Source organism: Ochotona curzoniae, unplaced genomic scaffold (genome assembly GCF_017591425.1).
Source record: "Ochotona curzoniae isolate NIBS_2020 unplaced genomic scaffold, NIBS_Ocur_1.0 scaffold_4683, whole genome shotgun sequence".
NCBI classification, from domain to species: Eukaryota; Metazoa; Chordata; class Mammalia; order Lagomorpha; family Ochotonidae; genus Ochotona; species Ochotona curzoniae.
Window position 1 is genome coordinate 24865653 of NW_024467121.1, and position 19692 is coordinate 24885344.

General features: G+C 37.3%; 1 protein-coding gene and 1 pseudogene across 1 annotated transcript in view; one reads left to right on the plus strand and one right to left on the minus strand.

Annotated features, from left to right (window-relative positions):
- The window catches only part of WDR64 (WD repeat domain 64), a 94654-nt gene that overhangs the window by 11541 nt on the left and 63421 nt on the right, over positions 1-19692 (minus strand). Inside the window, exons 16-22 of the mRNA XM_040967929.1 lie at positions 16231-16361; positions 13765-13866; positions 12235-12301; positions 10994-11030; positions 10306-10445; positions 9113-9218; positions 2388-2446 (exon numbers count right to left, since the gene is read on the minus strand). Of these exons, the coding sequence (XP_040823863.1) occupies positions 2388-2446; positions 9113-9218; positions 10306-10445; positions 10994-11030; positions 12235-12301; positions 13765-13866; positions 16231-16361 (642 nt within the window). The remainder of the gene's footprint in view (positions 1-2387; positions 2447-9112; positions 9219-10305; positions 10446-10993; positions 11031-12234; positions 12302-13764; positions 13867-16230; positions 16362-19692) is intronic.
- On the plus strand, positions 3366-4667 carry LOC121148186 (annotated as a pseudogene).

Here is a 19692-nt window from a genome sequence, read left to right on the forward strand (position 1 = left end):
CTTCCTTTCTTTTAAGGATTATTTTATTTTTTATTTGAAAGACAGTTACAGAGGGAGCAAGACACAGAAGGAGAGACACATTTTCCATTTGTTGGCTCACACTACAAATAGCTGCAACTGCCACAGATGATCTGATCTGAAGCCAGGTGCCAGGTGCCAGAAGCTTTCTCCAGGTCTTTGACATGCATGCATGCAGGGGGGACAAAGACTTGGGCCATCCTCTGCTACTTTCCCAGATTATAAGCATGGAGCTAGATCAGAAGTAGAGCAGCTGGGACATGAACTGGCACCCATATGAGATGCCAGTGTCAAAGGCAGAAGCTTAGCCTACTATGCCACGGCATGGATCCTCTTCTGGTGTTTCTTAGAGAGCCACTATAAAGTCTTTTATTTTTTCTTACTTATTGTCCCAACTATTTAAGAATATCTGGTCTTTCAGGGTTGCTTTCTCTGTATAAAGATGAGATTCCCTAAGCAAAATATTTCTCTTGTATATTCTATACCTATAGTGAGATTCTCATTTTACATTGGTGGCTTAATAAAAACCAACATACACCTACACATTATCTGAAACAAGTTTCACAAATAGCTGTTTGACTTTCCTATGTGAAATACATGCCAATATTATCTTCTGTTCTGTTGTACCACAATTCTTCCACTTCAGCTCATTAAATTGGACTATACATCTCAATGAATTATAATCTTAAATGAGAAAGTAGGGCTGCCTTTTCTGAATATGTGTATATGTAAACCTATGTATAATTTGCCTTGCTGTGGAGAGGTTCTTTTTTTTAAAAAAATTTTAACTGTGTATCTGTAAAACTTTTTTTCAGCAAGAATTTTAAGGAGAGAACAAGATTAACCTCTGAATTTAAGATTCATACATTAGATTTTCACTGCAGTTATAATTGCTAGCTGGGCCTTGTTTAATGCATTGGCTTATGTTAATCTATATAGTAATGACATGTTTTATAACCAGATTATGTGGTACATTAATAAATTAGCAGCCATTAACAAACTGGATAATCACATTTTCCAAGTCCAGAAAAAGTTGACATGATATTGATAGGAAGAATTTTAAGTGGGCTGTTAAAACAGGCTATTTTCTTTTAAATTGATAAAAAGCCTTTAAAATTATAATAACAGTATTCTATATAGCTGTATATTTTGAAGAAATTCTCTGAATTTTAAATATTTTACAGTTAATTTGCAAAACCTCATTTTACTTGATAAAAGTAGTGCAATAACATTGATAACTATCACCAGTAGGAAAAAAGCAGATTAATATTCACCTGTATATACTTCAAATGGATTATTTTACTTTGTTCAGTTTACATTATGTTTTGATTATAATAAATGTATAGTTATTAGTAAATGAAACTTTGTGTTTCACAGGTTGTTTGAGTGTTGTTTTCTGTTGGATATAAGGAAATGGAATGCACATTCAATTAAAGGACATAAACACTGGCCTTTGGCCCTTATTTTTTATTAATAAAAATCTGTGTGATCTTGGGTAAAATATTTCTTTGAATTATACTCTTGGAGACTTGGTACTTCTAAAATTGAGTACCTAAACCTTCTGAACTTTGTGGAATGGAAGGAAAACTATACTGATTAAATAAAATAATGTTTGAAACAATAATTGTTCCACACACTATGTAAAGGATCAAATCTAAATCTTTGTACCCATATAATAATCTTTAAGATTCAAAAGTAAAACATTTTTGCTTATACTAATATTTAACTTTTGGATTTGAAGTATTACCATAAAGGGACAAGAAGGCCATGCTAAAATAGTGTATTTTTTATGTGTAGATAAAATCCATATACATATTCTTGTACATATGAATATGTATAAGAAGTACATATTTAAATGTTTATAAAATGAAGGCAGTGACATGTACATTGCATTGGCACTAAAAATAGAATAAAGAGCACCTGAATTATAAAGAAGATTAAAAATAAGTAGGAATCTTTAAAATAATTAGAATTCTGTACTAGATGAACAAGAAAAGGTTGTGAAATTGTATGACAGTATCTAAGAAAGAGAACTTACTGTGGAGAAAGATCACCCATGAATTATAGGCTACAATAGTTTATTTAGCAGGCTACAGGCTGTTAAATGGATACTCAGAACTAAGTCCAAATATGAAGATGCAAAAAGACTTGTGATAAGCCTACTCAATTTCAACCCCTTCTTCCCTCCTCTTTCATTCTCTTTTTTACCATTACATAACTTTATTATTCATAGAGCTCAAATTCCAGTGCAATATGTGCCTTGAGAGTAGGGAATCTTGAAATCTATCTTCTGAAATGTCTAATGTAGATGAAATGCTCAATAAATATGTGCTGATTCATGAATTAAAATGGAAGATTAAATATCTTACCTTTTCATCATGAGGAGGTTCCAGGAAAGAACTAATGCTGAATATGATAACATGTCCTTCTGTACAAAATTTAAACATTAGAATCTTTAATAGTATGTTCACTAAAAAGATACTATTTGTAATTTTAATTTTGAGCCAGGCATTTATATTGATAAATAAAATCGAATCTGAGAAACCAGAAACTAAAGAAAAAATTTCATATAAATTCTTATAGGTATTTTTGGTAACAATTAGGACTTTTTTTTTTCTGGCTTAATTTGATACAATGATGCGGCTTTATCCAGTCAGAGTCAGAATTCTTCTGGAGATCCTGGTAGATAACAATAGAAATTAGCACTACCAAGCAGAATCCAAATTGTTACAGATAATCATCCTGCAAACCAAATGATAGTCAGATCTTAAAAACATAGCAGACAAACCATGACCATGTCTAGACACATTGTACCTAAACTATGATAAAGAAAAAAGGCTTGAAAGAAATTGGGCAGGAAAACAAAGTTGAGAGTCTAATCACACTTCTTCTCAGAAGCTTTGCTAGCAAGAGTGGAATGAAATATTTAACATGTTGAGAGCATAAAAGCAACAGCCTAGAAATCTGTACCCTTCGGCAGTGAAGAAGAAATACTTTCTCAGATAAACAAAAAAATGAGAGAATGTGTCACCAGTAGACCTGTCTTGCAAAAAAAAATATTAAAGGAATTTCTTTAAAGGAAAAGGAAAATGAGTTTGGTTCAAAACCCATCTCTACATAAAGAACCCTAGACAAAGCAAAAAATGGTTAAAATGAAAACTATCTTTAAATTGTTAACAGATAATAGTTGACATAAAATAATCAGAACAATATATTTGATGATTATAGTTTATTGTAATTGAAGTGAATGACAATACTTACACAAAGGGCAGAAGAGAAGAGTCAGGAATACTTTTGTATTACAAGGTACTTTTACTATTCCTGAAATGGTGTTGTGTCACTTCAAAATGGGCATGGACAAGTGTCATGGTCCCCTGGTGCTTGGTTTCATTTTCCTTTGGAATTCCTGCTTTGGACATAGTGGTGATAGTCTGAGGACTGTAATTGGCAATGGAAGAGAGCCAACACTGCCCTGGAAGTTTACACGGTCCCATCATGTCAAACAATTTAAGGATGCATCAGGAAATGTAGGCACTGCTACTCTGAAAAGATTCCAAAATGTGCCTTGTTCAGTCTGCCAAGATGAGAATGTTGAATTGGTAATTGTTGGACCTGAGGCACATTTAACTGCTGGAGTTGTTGAGACCCAGGCATCTGCAGGAGTGCAATGTTTTAGCCCCACACCACAAACAGCTCAGTTGAAGTCCAGCCTAATGTTTGCCAAAAAGTTTATGGATTAGCATGAAATCTCCACTGCATGATGGAGAACTTTCACTAAGCCTGAAAAGGCCTGCAGCTTCGTTGTAAGTGCCCACTTTCCTGCTTTGGTTATGAGGGCCAGTGGTTTTGCAGCTAGGAAGCAGGTCATCGGTGCAACAAGCAAAGCAGAGACCTGCAAGGCTGTACAGGAGAAATCTTTTGGAGCAGCTGGAGAAACAACTGTTGTTGAAGCACTTCTGGAAGGACAGGAGGTATCTTGTCTGTATTCCACTGATGGGAGAACAGTAGCCCCCATACCTGCCACTCAGGACCACCAGTGATTACTTGGGGAACTGGTGGCCCCAGCATGGGGATAGGGAGCATTTCAGGTTTCTAAGGATTGCTACTAAAAGCTAAAAATGGTGTTCTTCAGAGAACAGTAGATGGCATGAAACAGGAGGGTAGTCCTTACACAGGAATGCTGTATGTTAGTATAGTTCTTGAGTTTAATTTCTATTTTGGTGATTTATAGAGCCAAGTGATCCTCCTACTTATTAGAAGTGTTCTCTTTGAAGTGGTTCAGTCCAACTAGATAGCCAGCTATTAATATTGTTGCCCACTTGGCTAGAAAACCATACTGCCTTAACTGTCATCATGACAAATAAGGATTATCCTGGAGCCTCTACCAAGGATGTTTAGGGAACAGGGTTTCCTGAGTCTGTAGGACTGAAGGTGTAACATGCAGGCACTGCTCCCTAAGGGTGCAAAGTAGTGACCAAGGGGGTAGAGTCCTTGCTGTGACAGCCATCCAGGAAAATCGGACCTCAGCCCTTGAAAAAGCCAAGCAATGACTAAAGTTTAAGAATGCCTTTTATAGGACAAACATTTTCTTTTGTGCTCTAATTTTCCTCTGGCAGCCCAGGTTAAGTTTATATCAGTTCTATTTATAATTACCAAAACTTGGAAGCAACCAAGATCTTTTTAGTAGGTGGATGAATGAATAAACTGTGCTACATACAAGGAACAGAATTTTATTCAGTACAAAAAAATGAAGTATCAATCCATAAAAAGATACGAATGGAGTGTAAATGCATATTACCAGGCAAAACAAGTCAACTGAGAAGACTATGTATTGTACTGCACTTTTTTGAAAAATTGTAATTTGAAAAATCAAAATTTTTAGGAAGAGGATGGGCTATGTGATAGTAAGTTGGGAAGAAGAAAGCAGTAACATTAATCGAGGTACATTCTGAGAATTCTGGAAATAGCTCAGAACTTTACTTTGGGTATTATTGTTGGGAAAGGCTTACCACATAGTAGGCAAGATTAATTCAAGAACATAAAGGCTACATTTAAAGAACAACAAAATTTGCAGGATCTTAACATTCTCTACTATTCTACTATAAACAGAAATACCATTTGTAGGCAATGTAGAGATTGAAGGATAATTGGCAACAAAAAACAAAGAGGAAACATATCAGAATATAAAGACTGGTGGTAAGCAATAAAACAAAACAAAATGATAAAATAGAGACTGTAAATAAAATTGTGAATCTTAAAATACTTAATGATGTGAGAATCAAGGTGGCAGAATAGGGTAACGACATGTTTAAATGGATGGAGAAACATTTAATCAGGATGAAGCTGAGAGGACACATTCCAGGAAATAGGAGAGGACAGAACAGCAGAGGGAACCTGGAGACTGACAGACACAGAAAAGCAGTGAAAACAATGGTGTGGTGCTGCAGTGACTGATAATCCAGTGGCATTCAGCTAATGGTGATCTGAACTTCACCAGCAGCTGGAACTCCACCAGCAACCAGGTGGGAAGGGACTTTTATTGGGAGCCTGGGAGGTAAATCCAGACAAAGAACTGTCAGTCCTACTGGTCTGTTTGATTTGACCAAGAGCAGAAACAGCAGCAGATCCCAGATGGGAAGTGTGAGAACAGGGTGAATTTCACAGCCCAGTCAACCCCCAGGAGTCAAATTGGCTGCCATTTTGCGAAAGGAGGCAAGGGCAAGGGAAAGGACTGAGCATACGCTGAACTGGGAGTGAACTCATTTTTGGCTCAGTGAACTGCAGCAATGCAGCATTCTAAAGGTTTCACCCAAGACAGGTATGGGTAGCCCTCAGACCTGATGGCCAACAGATCAAGAACTCTAGTAGAGGCACGTCAGAAGCCATATTGTACATTGTGGCAAAAGTTTAGGACTACAGGGGACAACAGTGAACTGTGCATGTGCTGAGCTCGCAAGAACTCATGGAGTTCTGTGGATTGCACTGGTCCTGCAGGAAAATAAAACTGACTATGGCTTCGTACAGGCCAAAATAGGTCCATGTGGAACCAGACCTAATGTCCAATAGGTTCAGGCAAGATCAGCACCACCAATAACCAAGCCATATAGGACACCTGGTTTCTCCCTAATCCTGGGACATGCTCCAACCAGAAGTGGGAGAAAGGTTGAAGAGACAACAGTGCAACCTCAGCGCTATATCACAGGAGGTGGAGAGTGGTGAGCCAGGAGTTGGGGCTATGGAGTTCTTTGTGGAAATCTAACATAAGAACCTAGACCTGGAACCTGCTGCTGGGAGTGGCACAATTGACTGCAAGCAAAGAGTTGGGTACCAACGGCAATAAGTAAAATCACGTTGTAGACCTGTGGGTGACACAGCTTAGAAACCTGCCCCAAGGAGAAGACTCTGCTAACCAGAAATACAATGACCAAAAGCAAAAGAGGACACAAAGACAAAATGAATATTACTGAAGACGCCCTTGCAAAGGAGCAAAACCCTATGCCAACCCCAGTGTTCACCAAGGAAGACATCGAGAAAATGGGGGACACAGAATCCAGAAAACTCATTTTAAAACTTCTGATCAACAATGAGAAACACATACAAGAATTCAAAGAATTAAGGAATATGTTACCCAAGAAATAGCAGCAATAAAGCAAATCAAGGATGATATATCAGAAATTAAGAACACAAGTAGAACAAATTAAAAGTACAGTGGAGAGTCTCCAAAATAGAATGAAGCAAGCAGTAGAAAGAATCTCAGAATTGGAAGATATTTCTTGTCACCAGGGGGAAGCAAACAAAAAGTGGAAGCACAGCTAGATCAGGCCAAAAAAAAAAAAAAGTATTCAAGAATTCCAAGACACTATTAAGAGGCCAAATATAAGAGCTATGGGAGTCCCAGATGGTGCAGAAAGAGAAACTGGGTTTACAAATCTATTTAATGAAATAATGAGGGAAAATTTCCCCAATCTAAAGAAAGAATTGGGAAATAACATCCAGGAGGGGCATAGAACTCCCAACAGGCTTGATCAAAAGCGATCTTCACCAAGACACATGATCATCAAGCTCTCTTCAATCGAACATAAGAAAAAGGTCCTTAAATGTGCACGTGAAAAAAATCAATTGACATATAAAGGAATGTCAGTGAAACTCACAGGAGACCTCTAACAAGAAACTCTACAGCCAAGAAGAGAATGGAGTGACATATTCTATATTGTAAATGCGAAAATTTGTCAGCTTAGGATTACATATCCAGCAAAGCTTTCTTTTGTCTTTGAAAATGAAATAAAATTCTTCCACAGTAAAGAAAAGTTAAAAGAATTTGTCTCTTCCAAAGCTGCCCTGCAAATGATGCTTCAAGATGTTCTCTGGACAAAGAGGAATAGCACCCAACAAAACCAAAGGCAAACGTGAAGAATATCCCAGTAAAATGACAACAGAAGATTAAACTAATGAACAACCCATTTCTAAAATGAAAGGACCAGATTACCACCCGTAGATATTAACTCTGAAAGTAATTGGCTTAAGCTCAATCAAATATCATAGCTTAGTAGACTGGATTAAAAAACAAAACCCATCTATTTGTTGTCTAGAAGAGATGCATTTTACCAACAAAAATCAGCAGAAGCTATATCACACGGGTTGATGTTTTCTGTTTGTTTTATCTCTTCAAAACACTTTCTTGTGATTAAATTCTTCAGTGACTCATAGATCATACAGTAGCATCATTTTCTTCAAGAAGGTTCTTCATTTTTTCATTTCTTCAGCTAGCATGTTATTTAACTTCATGGTGTTGTTGATTTCTTTTTTCTCCTTGTTGATTTTGTTTTGTGGCTTTTCATATAAAGGGATGTATAGTAGCTGTATAATGGAGACTGTCATATCTAGTAACATGTTATTTAACTTTATGGCATTGTATATTTCTATTTTTCTTTCTATTGTTGATTTTGTATTTTGTCTTTTCTTTTGAGGGGATTTACAGTAGCTGTGAAATGGAGACTAACATCCAGATGTGAGGATACAATGTAGTATGCATTTCTACTTCCAGACAAAGATGGACTTACAATGAAACTGTTTACTATATCTTAACAATAGGATGCTGGACTCTCTGGTGTTGTCCACGCACGCAATGATGGACATATGACTGTGTATGAAGAACTATACTTTAGTAATGATATAGAGGAACTAGGTGGGTGGGGGAGAAATTGGGGATGGGATAAGGGAAATACCAGGAGCCTTTGGAACTGTATCATAAAATGATAATAATAATAATAAAAATGCAAAAAATTAAAAATAATGATATATTCAGATAATTTGAAAACTTTTTCATTTAGAGCTTTTTCTTTTTAGAACTATTAATTATTATCTTGGGAATTTACAAATACATTTTGAAATTAGAAAAAATATTCTTAAAAGTAATGAAGAATTTTTAATTGAATGTACTAGTAGATCTACTCTGGATATACAACTCACAAATATGCTACCAAATAGGTGGAGGAATACATGTATAGAAAAGAGAAAGTTACAGGGGACTATGGTTTCTGCTTTGACTGAAATGATACTTTCCATTCTGATGGATTCGAAAAACATAAACATTGGTGAAATTAAAATATTTTACACTTGCAAGTTCATTCACAAACACAAAATCTTTTAAAGTGAAAAAATGAGGGATTAGTTCAAAAGGTAAAGGAAGAGAAACAGGAAGAACTAAAGCAGTACTAGACGAAAGAGTTAATGTATCAAATATAAGCGAAAAATTTCTCTAATATTTGTTACTACTCCCTTCAGTACTAATGCAGCATAGCTCTTTCAATGTTAAAACTCTGCATTCTTCCCCATAAAATAAGTCAAGAGAATTGGTAGCAAGATATCCATTCAAAAAATTGAAGAAATAGAATACCCTGCTCTTACTAAGAGCTGGCAATGAAATAGTTTTCCTTATATCCGTTTATTCTCTTTCAGCAACTGTCTGTAACATTCTCCTTTGGTTAAACATACATCTTAGAGTTTCTTTTGTCTCAATAAATATGTATTTATAGCATTTACGTTACATGGGTTGTTATGATGACCATGACTAGATATTTGAGTAACAGCTTACCTATATTTCCAGTCAGTAGTATCCTGGCACATGAATCAGTATATAGTGATGCCAGAGGAATGGCAGAATGTTTTGTGAAAGGTAATATATCTTTTAGTAGTCTTCCCTGAATAGAAGACAATGCAATTAGGGCTTTTTATGATAATAATAAAGTCTATAAGATGTTGATACTGAGATTGAATTGCTCTATCAATATTACATTTCTAGAATTATCTCTTCTTCTGAAACATGATTCTCTTCTTATAAAAAGTTGCAACTATCAATAGGGATTTATTTTTTAAGCTTAAATATTCCAAATGTATAGGTGGCTATTGATTATAAACATCTAAACAGTATTAAGGATTATACATAGGATCACTTTTTACATATAACTTCATATAATTATTCAGTACACATATTTTCTCTTAAACATTCTTTTCAGCTTTGAGACACCTTCATTGTCTTAAATAGGAGTATTTGACTTTGCATGAACTTCTATCTTGCATATTGGGGCAAGATAACTGACTATAAAAGATGCAAATGCAGATTTTTTTTTCCCCCAGCACTTAGTATAAATATGACTAGGAAGGACTTTTCACATAAGTAAAAAAGTAAACATCCAAGCCTCAAGCTTTGTTTGAATGTTTGGCCCTTCTTAATCGTGTCTCAGGAAATGAGAATTTCATTGCCACCATCCCTCACCTATTTAAGATGCAGTTCTTCACTGTTTTCTCACTCTTTTATGTAAGCTGTATGCAGCCTGCAGCTCAAATCAGTTTTTCGTTTAAACTTCTGGAGGACACTCAACAAAATCTAATGCCATCTTCCAATAATTTAGAGAACTAAAAATATTATATATCTGCAAAGTTTCAGTACTATTATGTCTTTTTTGCTACAAATGCATCATTAATTTCTTTTAGTGTTATTTAAATACCCAATAATGTATTTAATAAACTGTATCAACAGCTTAACTTAAAAGAAATATTTGAAATAGCTCAGTTAGTGCTTTTATTGGTTTGGTTTCTTAAGTTATGAAATCGGCCAAGTGAAAAGTTTGAGTAGCATTATTCGTGATGCAGTTTGCAAGGCTAACAATTTGATAAGAACTTTGAAAAATATTAGAATTTTTGCCATTGGAAGAAGGCTTAGAGTCATCCAGTTCTCTTTTTGAACCTTGTCATTCTTCTATTGCAGGACATGTTAGGCTCTATCACCTCTGTAGTCCACAGGCGGAGGTGCCCATCCTCATGAGCAGTGGCGAGGAGCGGTGGCTGAGTTTCTATTAAATTGGCAGCTCCAAGAGGTTTTTTGTCTACTGGATGAGACTCTTTCACTGTAACATCTGTATGTTCACCTGTTGGAGAGATTAATGAGATGCCAGAGTATTACAATCTTTAGAATTCCGAATTTTATGGAAGAAAGAAGTAAAACAGCAAAAAGAACACATTGTTCCTTGGTATTTTTTTAAAACACCAGAGAACTTCAAGCAGCGAAGAGAACAATTTTTCTCTAATAAAATTCTGGGTCATTGGAAATATATAAAAGACATATTTTTGGTTTTATTGCAAAAGCTGCTTTTTATACATTACAGCTAAACCCTAAATAGTCATCTAGTATATCTTTTACATCCAGAATGACTTTTAAGTCCAGTTTAAGTCTTACAAGACTCGAGACTGAGAATCTCAGCAATGTTTGTGTTTTAAAACCCAAAACTGATGTTTTAAAAGGCATCCTCATACTGGAAATGGCTCCTTCTCAGTGGACTATCCAATTCTGTAACATCTTAGCACAGGGTTACAAAATGAATATATGAGTGTGCTTATTAGGAGTATACTATTATTCAAACACCCTGTTGTGAATGAATTGTTTTATTGCTAAGAAGAAAGATGACTTCACACTTACCTTTACCATCACTATCATGTATGCTTTGCCTGCTTCCCTGAATTAGGAGAGAAAAAGAGGAAATATTTCTCATATTATAATGACATAGACTGGAAGAGTAGATTCTCCGGTAGCTGAATTTGCATTTCTAAGTATTAATTTGTAGTTTTTTTAAATTGACATTTTGAAAATGATACATTACAGGAATTTTGAGTTTCATAAATAGGGAGTCCATAATAGTTTCCTAGTGACTGAGAACTATCACCATAATAAAAGAAATTAAAGGTCCAACTCATATCCAGTTATTGGTGTATGCTATCTCTAATGCTGTTAACACACAGGCAACTTAGCCTTCATTATCTCCCTTTTGCAATTAGGAAAGAGAAACTCAAATTAAGTGACATCTTGGAAGCTAATCAGATAATAAGTGAATAAATTGGAATCTAGACAAATCTGCCCACCTTTGATACCCATAAAAATTTATTCTTTAACTAAGGTAGTGGTTTAAAATTGTTTTTGCAATAAAAACTTTCCTTAAAAGAAAGTCTCAACTAGAAATGTAGCCTGCAAAAATATATAAAATTGGAACTGAGAGCACAGTTTGAGAATCACTCCATTATATTATGGATATAATGTAATTACTTGACCCAGTGTCTCTACTCCCTGGGAAATGGAATAATACTCAGTTTTTAGCAAAAGCTACAGTCTAATTTTTATTATTCTTAGAAAAATAATATGCAAACTTTATTCTATTTTCAGTAATATATTGATGATTCATAAGTGTGAAAGCCTTTAAAAATAGAAAATATTGAAGAAAATAGTTTAGACACTAATTTTTAAAGAAAAGAATGAAAAAGTTCTTAGATACATGCAAAAGTTTTCCGTCTTTACCTTCCACCAAAGAAAGGGCTCAGAAGTTCAATATCACTAAATTTGAACGTTATTTATTTATTTGTTTTTTATTTATTTGTTTGAAATGGGGGAAGACAGAGAGATTGTCTATCCACTGATTTACTTCCCATGTACCTGTACCAGCCAGGATGGAGCCACACCAAAGACAGGAGCTGGGAACTCCATCTGGGTCTCCCTAACAGGTGACAGATACCTAAGTACTTGAGCATTCACATGCTGGAAGGTATGCATTAGCAGAAAGCTGGATTGCAAGCAGAGGCAGGACTGGGACCCGAGCGCTTCAATTCAGGATGTATGTCACTGTTTCTGAGCAATCATTGTGACAGGAAGACATGTTCTCTTTTTCTTACCTTGCTACTCTGTGGACCTCTGCTAGAGTCACACTGGCTTGAGGAGCAAATTGAATCTTGACTTGATCTGCAAGGATAAGGAGGGCCACAGAGAATTAAGATGTGGTCACACTCAGAGGGCGCTCTTCTCTGCTTCAACTTCAGGTAACTACTGCTTTCTTCTTGGGTGGATTCTGAGCCTCCCATGAAACAAATCACAGCTTACATTTTGTGTAATGAAGGATCTTCAGTGTGGTGTTGAGGAGAATCAGCAATTAATGTTTACTGCTGCCAGTTTGGAAAATATGCACAGGTGTTATCTGCCTCAGTGCTAAGGAAAGTTTAGTCCAAAGACTAACACTGAAAAGGCAAGGCATAGATGGGTCTGCCAAGCCTGACTGGTTCAGCACCTAGTTCTGGCCTGATCCTGCATCTGCTGCACTCTACTGGAATGGCAGTAGAGAGGTTTGGGGTGCTGGTGCAAGTATACCCATCACAAGTCCTCAAAGGTTTGAAGAACACTTGTGATTGAAATCTCCAGCCAGGTGGGCAGGCAGTGTTACAATTTAGCTCACCCAATGGGTAATTGCAGACTGGTATAGACACTGTACACATCTTTCTAAGGATGGGTTTAACGTTATGTATTACCTGCAAAATCAGAATTCTTAAGCAAAAACAAACAGAAGAAAAATGCTTTTAAGAATCTGAAAGGCAGTCAGTCCCGTTCTCCAAGAAGTGGACTGTGCTTGATCACCTCGTAGTGGCTGGTGTGTGAGACTTCCCATATGACTTCTGCATTGCCCCCACATGTCCATCAGTGCTCACAGCATGAGATTTTGACCTAAAGTGTCACAACATGAGCATATTCCATTTCTGCCACTGTGGTAAAGGGACAGGTTTTTTGTGGAGAGCGGAGCCACGCCTCAAAGATGGCACTTGTTGACCATTGCTTCGTGGCACAAAGGTGGTAAACAGGTTTTGGGAAGTTACTAAGGATTGGGCCGAGCACGCAGGGAAGCTACGTGACCTAAGTCATGATTGGTGTGTTTACCACATGATGTGAGGAACTGTGTATGGATTGGTTTGTATAATGTAAAAAGGTCTGGGTGAAAAATAGTTAAGGAGGAGATTCCACCAGGCGCGCTTCAAGGCTAGAGCTAGAGCTATCGCTATCACTTCAAGGCTATTGCTAGCTAGCACTAGGCTGCTTTTGCTTTACTGTAATAAATCTTACAAGTGCTGTAACTGCTTTCACTTTGCCACAACGCTTGAAGTCTTACCCAATAAACTTTTTTAAGACTCTTTACAGTATCGGGGTCTTGCTTGCGGGACGAGGGACCCCAATAGTTTTTAGGGAAAGAGGAACACAGATTCAGATCCCTGAGGCTACCTTATCTACATACAGATAGTAATGAGGGAGGATCTTGAATCCTAAAAGTCACCCAAACTTATGCCTTCCTTCAAATGTTTCTTCCGTAAAGCTGGGATGAAAAAAAACCCTTTATTACTCACATAGTCCTCACTGGTATTACCTCGTTAGTTCTGAATTACCTTGCACATTCAGGTGCACGAAAGAGGAATAATATATCATTAATTCTTAAATGTTTGGAATCCATGCTAGAGTCCACATTGTAACAGTCATCAGGGCGATACCTTGAAACAAGCATAAATTTACACAATAAACATTCGTAAATGAGGAAACATTTTACTTATAGCACATATCCCATGCAGAGTTAATCAGTTCATAAATTATTGCAGAACATGCAAAGAGAACCCAGGGGTGTGACATTTGAACATTTCCTCTTTAGTAAGCCTCTGCATAAAAACATGGTCACTTCGTTATTTTAAAGTCTTAATTCAGTAAACTGGTCCAGTCTGCCTTAAAAGAATGGGTTTATTTCATCTTGTGGAGAAATTCCTGGGGTGTTTCATACATTTTTTTAAACAATTTAATTCTACTCTTTGAATAAGCAGAGTAAGAAATTTGAGCAAGATATGGCTGTTACCCTCAAGTAGCTTATGACAGAGTGGAGTACAGGACACTCAGGGACTACTGTACTGTCTGCCCGATCAGAGCCTCCTGTTAATCCTGATGCAAGGGACTTGTACACCTCTCTAGGCAGTTTCCTGGGAAGAGAGCAATAGTCCCTAACTGCTCCCACTGGCACTTCATGCTTGGCTCCCAAAGACACATTTAACATATTTTATAGAAAAACACCACATACCACCACTACCCCCCATTTTTTCATCAAAATTGCCTCTGTTAAGTTTTGCTGATGAGTGAAGATGCAGCAACCTCAAAGGATGAGCCAACCTCAAAGGAACAGCCTATGTGTTTGATAACATGTTGTACTCAAACTTAAGTTTCCTGCTCTACAGATGCTATGAAGAGGGAATTCAGCTATTATTTCTTCTACATGTTATTTCTATTGAATCTTATATCCAAAAAGGCATAAGGTTCAGACCAGTAAGAGAAGTGCTATTTTATTCTTACTGGTGAAGGAGTGTTAGAGTTTCAGATGCTTAAAGGAATGACATCCCCCATGAATAGTCATTTTCCTATTAAGAATTTTTAAAGCTTGGCCCAAATTACCTCAGACAGTTTTGCAAAAATACTCTAGTGAGTCTAAATCGATTTTTTTTATTTAATTAACTGCCTTTGGGAAAGGGACACTGTGTGACACATTATATAATTAGATGCATTTCTCTGGTTTGATGCTGAATTTACATGCATCCCTTGACAAAGTGCCTGCCATCCATAAACAGGATCACTGTCCTGGTCAGGCTGTGGCATTGCTAGTAGTCTTTTTAGTCTATCTGCTCTCCTTTTCAGTAGAGAGATGTAAACAGCTGACACAGTGTAAGGACTGCCTTAATAAGCAGGTGAGGAATTGTGCAGTGCTGGTAAATACCAGTATCGAGTGAAATGTGTGAAATATGTGAGAAAAGGCTAAGGGCAAGAACTGAGACAAAGAACAGTGACACAGGAATTCTAGAAGTGGGGTCAGGATAATATGGCAAAGAAAAGGGTCTGCACAAACAGCTGTTTCAGCCAACAGTTCAAAAATGTAAGTTCAGAGTCCAAGTGAGAATTATTTCCTCTCAAAACTTGGCTGAAAGTAATGACCCAATTTTGGATGCGAAAGGCACATGGACTCCAGGTGGATGGATAATATGTAGGGGATTGTAAATAGGTGGAGAGTTCTTGTGTAGCTTCTTCTTCTTTCCCCTTGTCCTTTATCTGTCTTTTCTCCCCTCCCTTATATGTCTGTCCATTCCCTAAATGTTTCAACTTAATTGCATTTTTATTTATGGGTAAGGTTCTTGGCCATCTCTTACCTTGAAGTAAAGTTACCTTCTTGATACACTGTGTTTGCCCACCCATAGGCCTTGGCTCATCACCGTTACACAATGGGAGAGGTTAATTTACAATCCAACCATACAAGTAATACAATATTACATTGATTCCAATATAATCAATATAAAGAACATTTGGAAATGATTGGTAAATTAGAGGGGGAGAGGTAAAGGCCTTTTTTATGGCATGGAGAAAATCTAATTGGTTGAGATGTAGAATTGCAATTGCCACAATGGCCCTGCTTTGCATCATCATGTAATGAACTAGATGCACTGGGCATGCTGAGTGAGAAGAGCAGCACTCTGAGGATGCCTCTCACCATTTGATTTTGATGACTGTGTAGGTAGTAATGGTGCTGGAAATACAGAAAAAGGAAAGTATATGGAGGGTATAGGTTGGGAAGTGTTTAAGTATCTTGGTGGACAAACAGATGGAAATTGTCATTATGCAATTACATATGAATATTTAAGATCTGCAGTGTTTGAAATCCTAATGTGTTTAAAACATTTATTGAGATCATAAATTTGGACATATGAAAGGCATATACTAATGTGAAAAGAATAAAGGTCTGTGGAGTAGGCAAACTTATTGTTCACCTTGTTCATATAATTCTGGAATTTAGACAATTCTTTATATTGTTTAAGGAAGAACCAACTTACAGTTCTTTGACAGTAGCTGTTACAAAATTCCATAAGATGATCACACCCTGTAAAGTTCCAATAGCTATCAAATTGTATCCTTCTACTTGTAACAAATTAACACAGTTGACTTCAGAACTGATGGTAGGTATCTGAAGAAAGAAGGGAGCAGGCAGTGAGTGTCATAAATACAATGTTAAACCAGAGTACTATTGCTTTGTCCACACTTTGTAACTTTCATTAAATTTAAGAACATATTATAATGTTTTAACCCCAGAGCATGGAACTTTAGTAAAATATTTTTTTTTCATTTCATTAAAATGAAAATGATCTCCCCTTTGACTCTAATTTCATTCTTCCTTACCATCATTAAATTATCTTTCTGGGAGCAGTGCTATGGTGTGCCAGTTTGGCACCCAACTGCTTCACTTACAATCCAGCTTTCTGCTTGTTTCCTAGGAAAATAGCAGAGGATGACTAGTCCTTGGGCCCCTACATCCACTCAGGAGACCTGAAAGATGCTCCTGGCTCCTTGTTTTGGCCTGGCCAAGTCCTGGTCATTGTGGCCATTTGTAGAGTGAACCAGCAGATCAAAACCCTTTCGCTGTTTCTCCCTCTCTCCATATAACCTTTTAAAGAAATAAAATAGATGTTTATCATTTCCTTTTCCTTTAACTTCTTGAAAGAAAATTTCTTAAAATATTTATTATTGATTTTGAGAGACAGAGAGAAGGAGATATATCTTCCCAATAAGGGATGGGCCAGGTCAAAACTATAATCTTGGAATTTAGTCCAGATTCCCCACAGTTGTGAGAAGAACCTGATACTTGAGCCTGGTGTAGTGGCCTAGCCACTAAAGTCCTCACCTTGCACATGGTGGGATCCCATATGGGCACGGATCTAATCCTGGCAGCCCCACTTCCCATCCAGCTCCCCGCTTGTGGCCTGGGAAAGCAGTGGAGTATGGCCCAAAGCCTTGGGACCCTGCACCCTAGTTCAGGAAGAGGCCCTAGGCTCCTGGCTTTGGATTGGTTCAGCTCTGCCCATTGGGGCCTCTTGGGGTGTGAACCATTGGACAGAAGATCCCTGTCTCTTCCTCTCTATTTATCTGACTTTGCAATAAAAAAATTAAATTAAAAAAAGAACCAGATAGTTGGAGCCAGCACCTGTTGACTCTTAAGGAGCATATCAGCAGGATCCTGGAAATGGGACTTGAACTCCGATATCATGATGTGGGATGTCAACATCTCACCTGGAATCTTGTCTGATGTGTCAGATGCCTAACCTGACACGGGCAGAATATCCTATGGTAATTATTTGCACTCACTGCATTCTCTTTCATTTAACCACTCAAATTTCTGCTCCCTTCTACTTTTTTTTTTAATTTAATTTAATTTGAGATTTCCCCCTAAACTCCCACCCCAGACAGATTTTCCTCATGTGCTACAATAGTATAGTCCTTCTTAAGGAGTCATAATTCCATCCGTCTCTTCCTACTACTCTTTTTTTTTTATAAAGATTTATTTATTTATTGGAAAGTCAGATATACAGAGAGGAGGAGAGACAGAGAGGAAGATCTTCTGTCCGATGATTCACTCCCTAAGTGAGCGCAATGGCCGGTACTGCATGATCCGAAGCCAGGAACCTCCTCCAGGTTCCCCATGTGGGTGCAGGGTCCCAAGGCCTTGGGCCATCCTTGACTGCTTTCCTAGGCCACAAGCAAGAAGCTGGATGGGAAGTGGAGCTGCCAGGATTAGAATCGGGGCCCATATGGGATCCCGGGCGCACATTCAAGGTGAGGACTTTAGCCACTAGGCCATGCTGCCGGGCCCTCTTCCTACTACTCTTAAGAAGCTGTTTCACTAAGGACTCCTACTGTCAGTTATATTTGTTGCTTTTCATAATCTTCCTTAGGGTATTGTTTGCATGTGTATTATGTTAAATTCCTGGCACACAAAAGCAAATGGACTATATATGAGCCAAGAAACATTCAGATGAAGGTTGATTGTTGGTTGTATAAGCTGAAAGTACTGTTTCATAGCCACGTGAAGTACATGTTGAAACAATATAGGAGAGGAATATCTGTGCAAGAAATCTCAGAGGTCAGTCCCGTTGCCACTCTGGGTTCTTCTCCTCTTCTTGAAAGCCCTACTCTTTACAGTCTTGACTCCGGGCTCTCATGGTTTTGCTTATTTCTCTATGACCCTTCCCTTTCAGTTTCTTACTTGGTAACCTTTCAGATATCAGTAAACTTATTGTTGATGTTTAACTCAGTTTTTTTTTTTTTCAACTTTTTCTGGGCAATCTCATTATGTTAGGTTTTAATAATAACTCCAAAGTCAATGACCCCAAAACATTCTCCCCTTCACAAGCTTCAAGTGAGAAAATTTAATTGCTACCTGAAAAATGTGGAAGTATTTTAAAGTTAATATGTCTGACTTATCGTCTCCTTTAAGCATATTCCTGATGCTGTCCTTGACTCCTCTTCAAACTTCAGGACGTGAAGAATAAAAGTACCACCACTTTTACTGCCTATGTATTTTCTGAGAACTTTCCTTTCTCAGTGCTCCCACTATCATGACCTTATATTTTTCGACTAAAACAAGAATCTTATCCTCTTTATTTGTCCTGGCTGTCTGTCATTTGAAGGTGAATTACTAACAATGGAAATCTGAGCATGTCATTTCTTATTTGAAGTCCTTCAGTGAGGAATGTGAGCTTGGCACAGTTGTTAAAACACCACGTGGGCCACCTATATTCCTTATTGGCTCAAGTTGTAGCTTCTCTTCCTTGTGCCTCCTCAGAGGGGAGGGGCAGCACATGATCTGAGGAGAGTCAGAGCAAATCCCTGACTTCTGCTGTTTCCTTGTCCAGGTTCGACCCAGCTGTTTTTTTTTGGCAGTTGAGCTAGCTGATTGGAGGTCCTGCTCTGTCTCAACCTCATAAGAAGGTCCTTCAGTGGTTTCCCATTTTAAAAAAATAGAAGTCCCCAACTTGTTTCCATTGTGGGATTGACTCAGTCTGTTCCTATTTGTTTCACATTCTACTACTCCTGATGTTGCTCCAGCTGCGTGGAAATATTTGTAGTTATCTTTCACAAAGCATGTGATACTTTATCCCCATGACCTTTTCAATGTTCTGTTTTCCACTTGGAATTCACTTTACCTCTCCTTTCCTAGCAACTCCCTATCTGAGCCTTTCTGGTAATTTTCTAGATATCATTTCTCCAGTTATCTTTTTCAAGGATTTCCACTCTAAGATCTCTACTACGCTTCTGCAGTGCAGGCTGCATGTGTATTCATCTCAGCATTCTCAGTGCTAAGGGAACGCCAAATACATGGTTGGTATTCAATAAGAAAAGTTTCATAAATGAAAGTGTTTTGGAGAAAGTACTTTCACTCCTGATCCAACTTTTTTTTTTTTCTCAATGACATTTGCAAACTATCTCTAAAGAGTAATCTTCAAGAATATTTCAAGGGATGT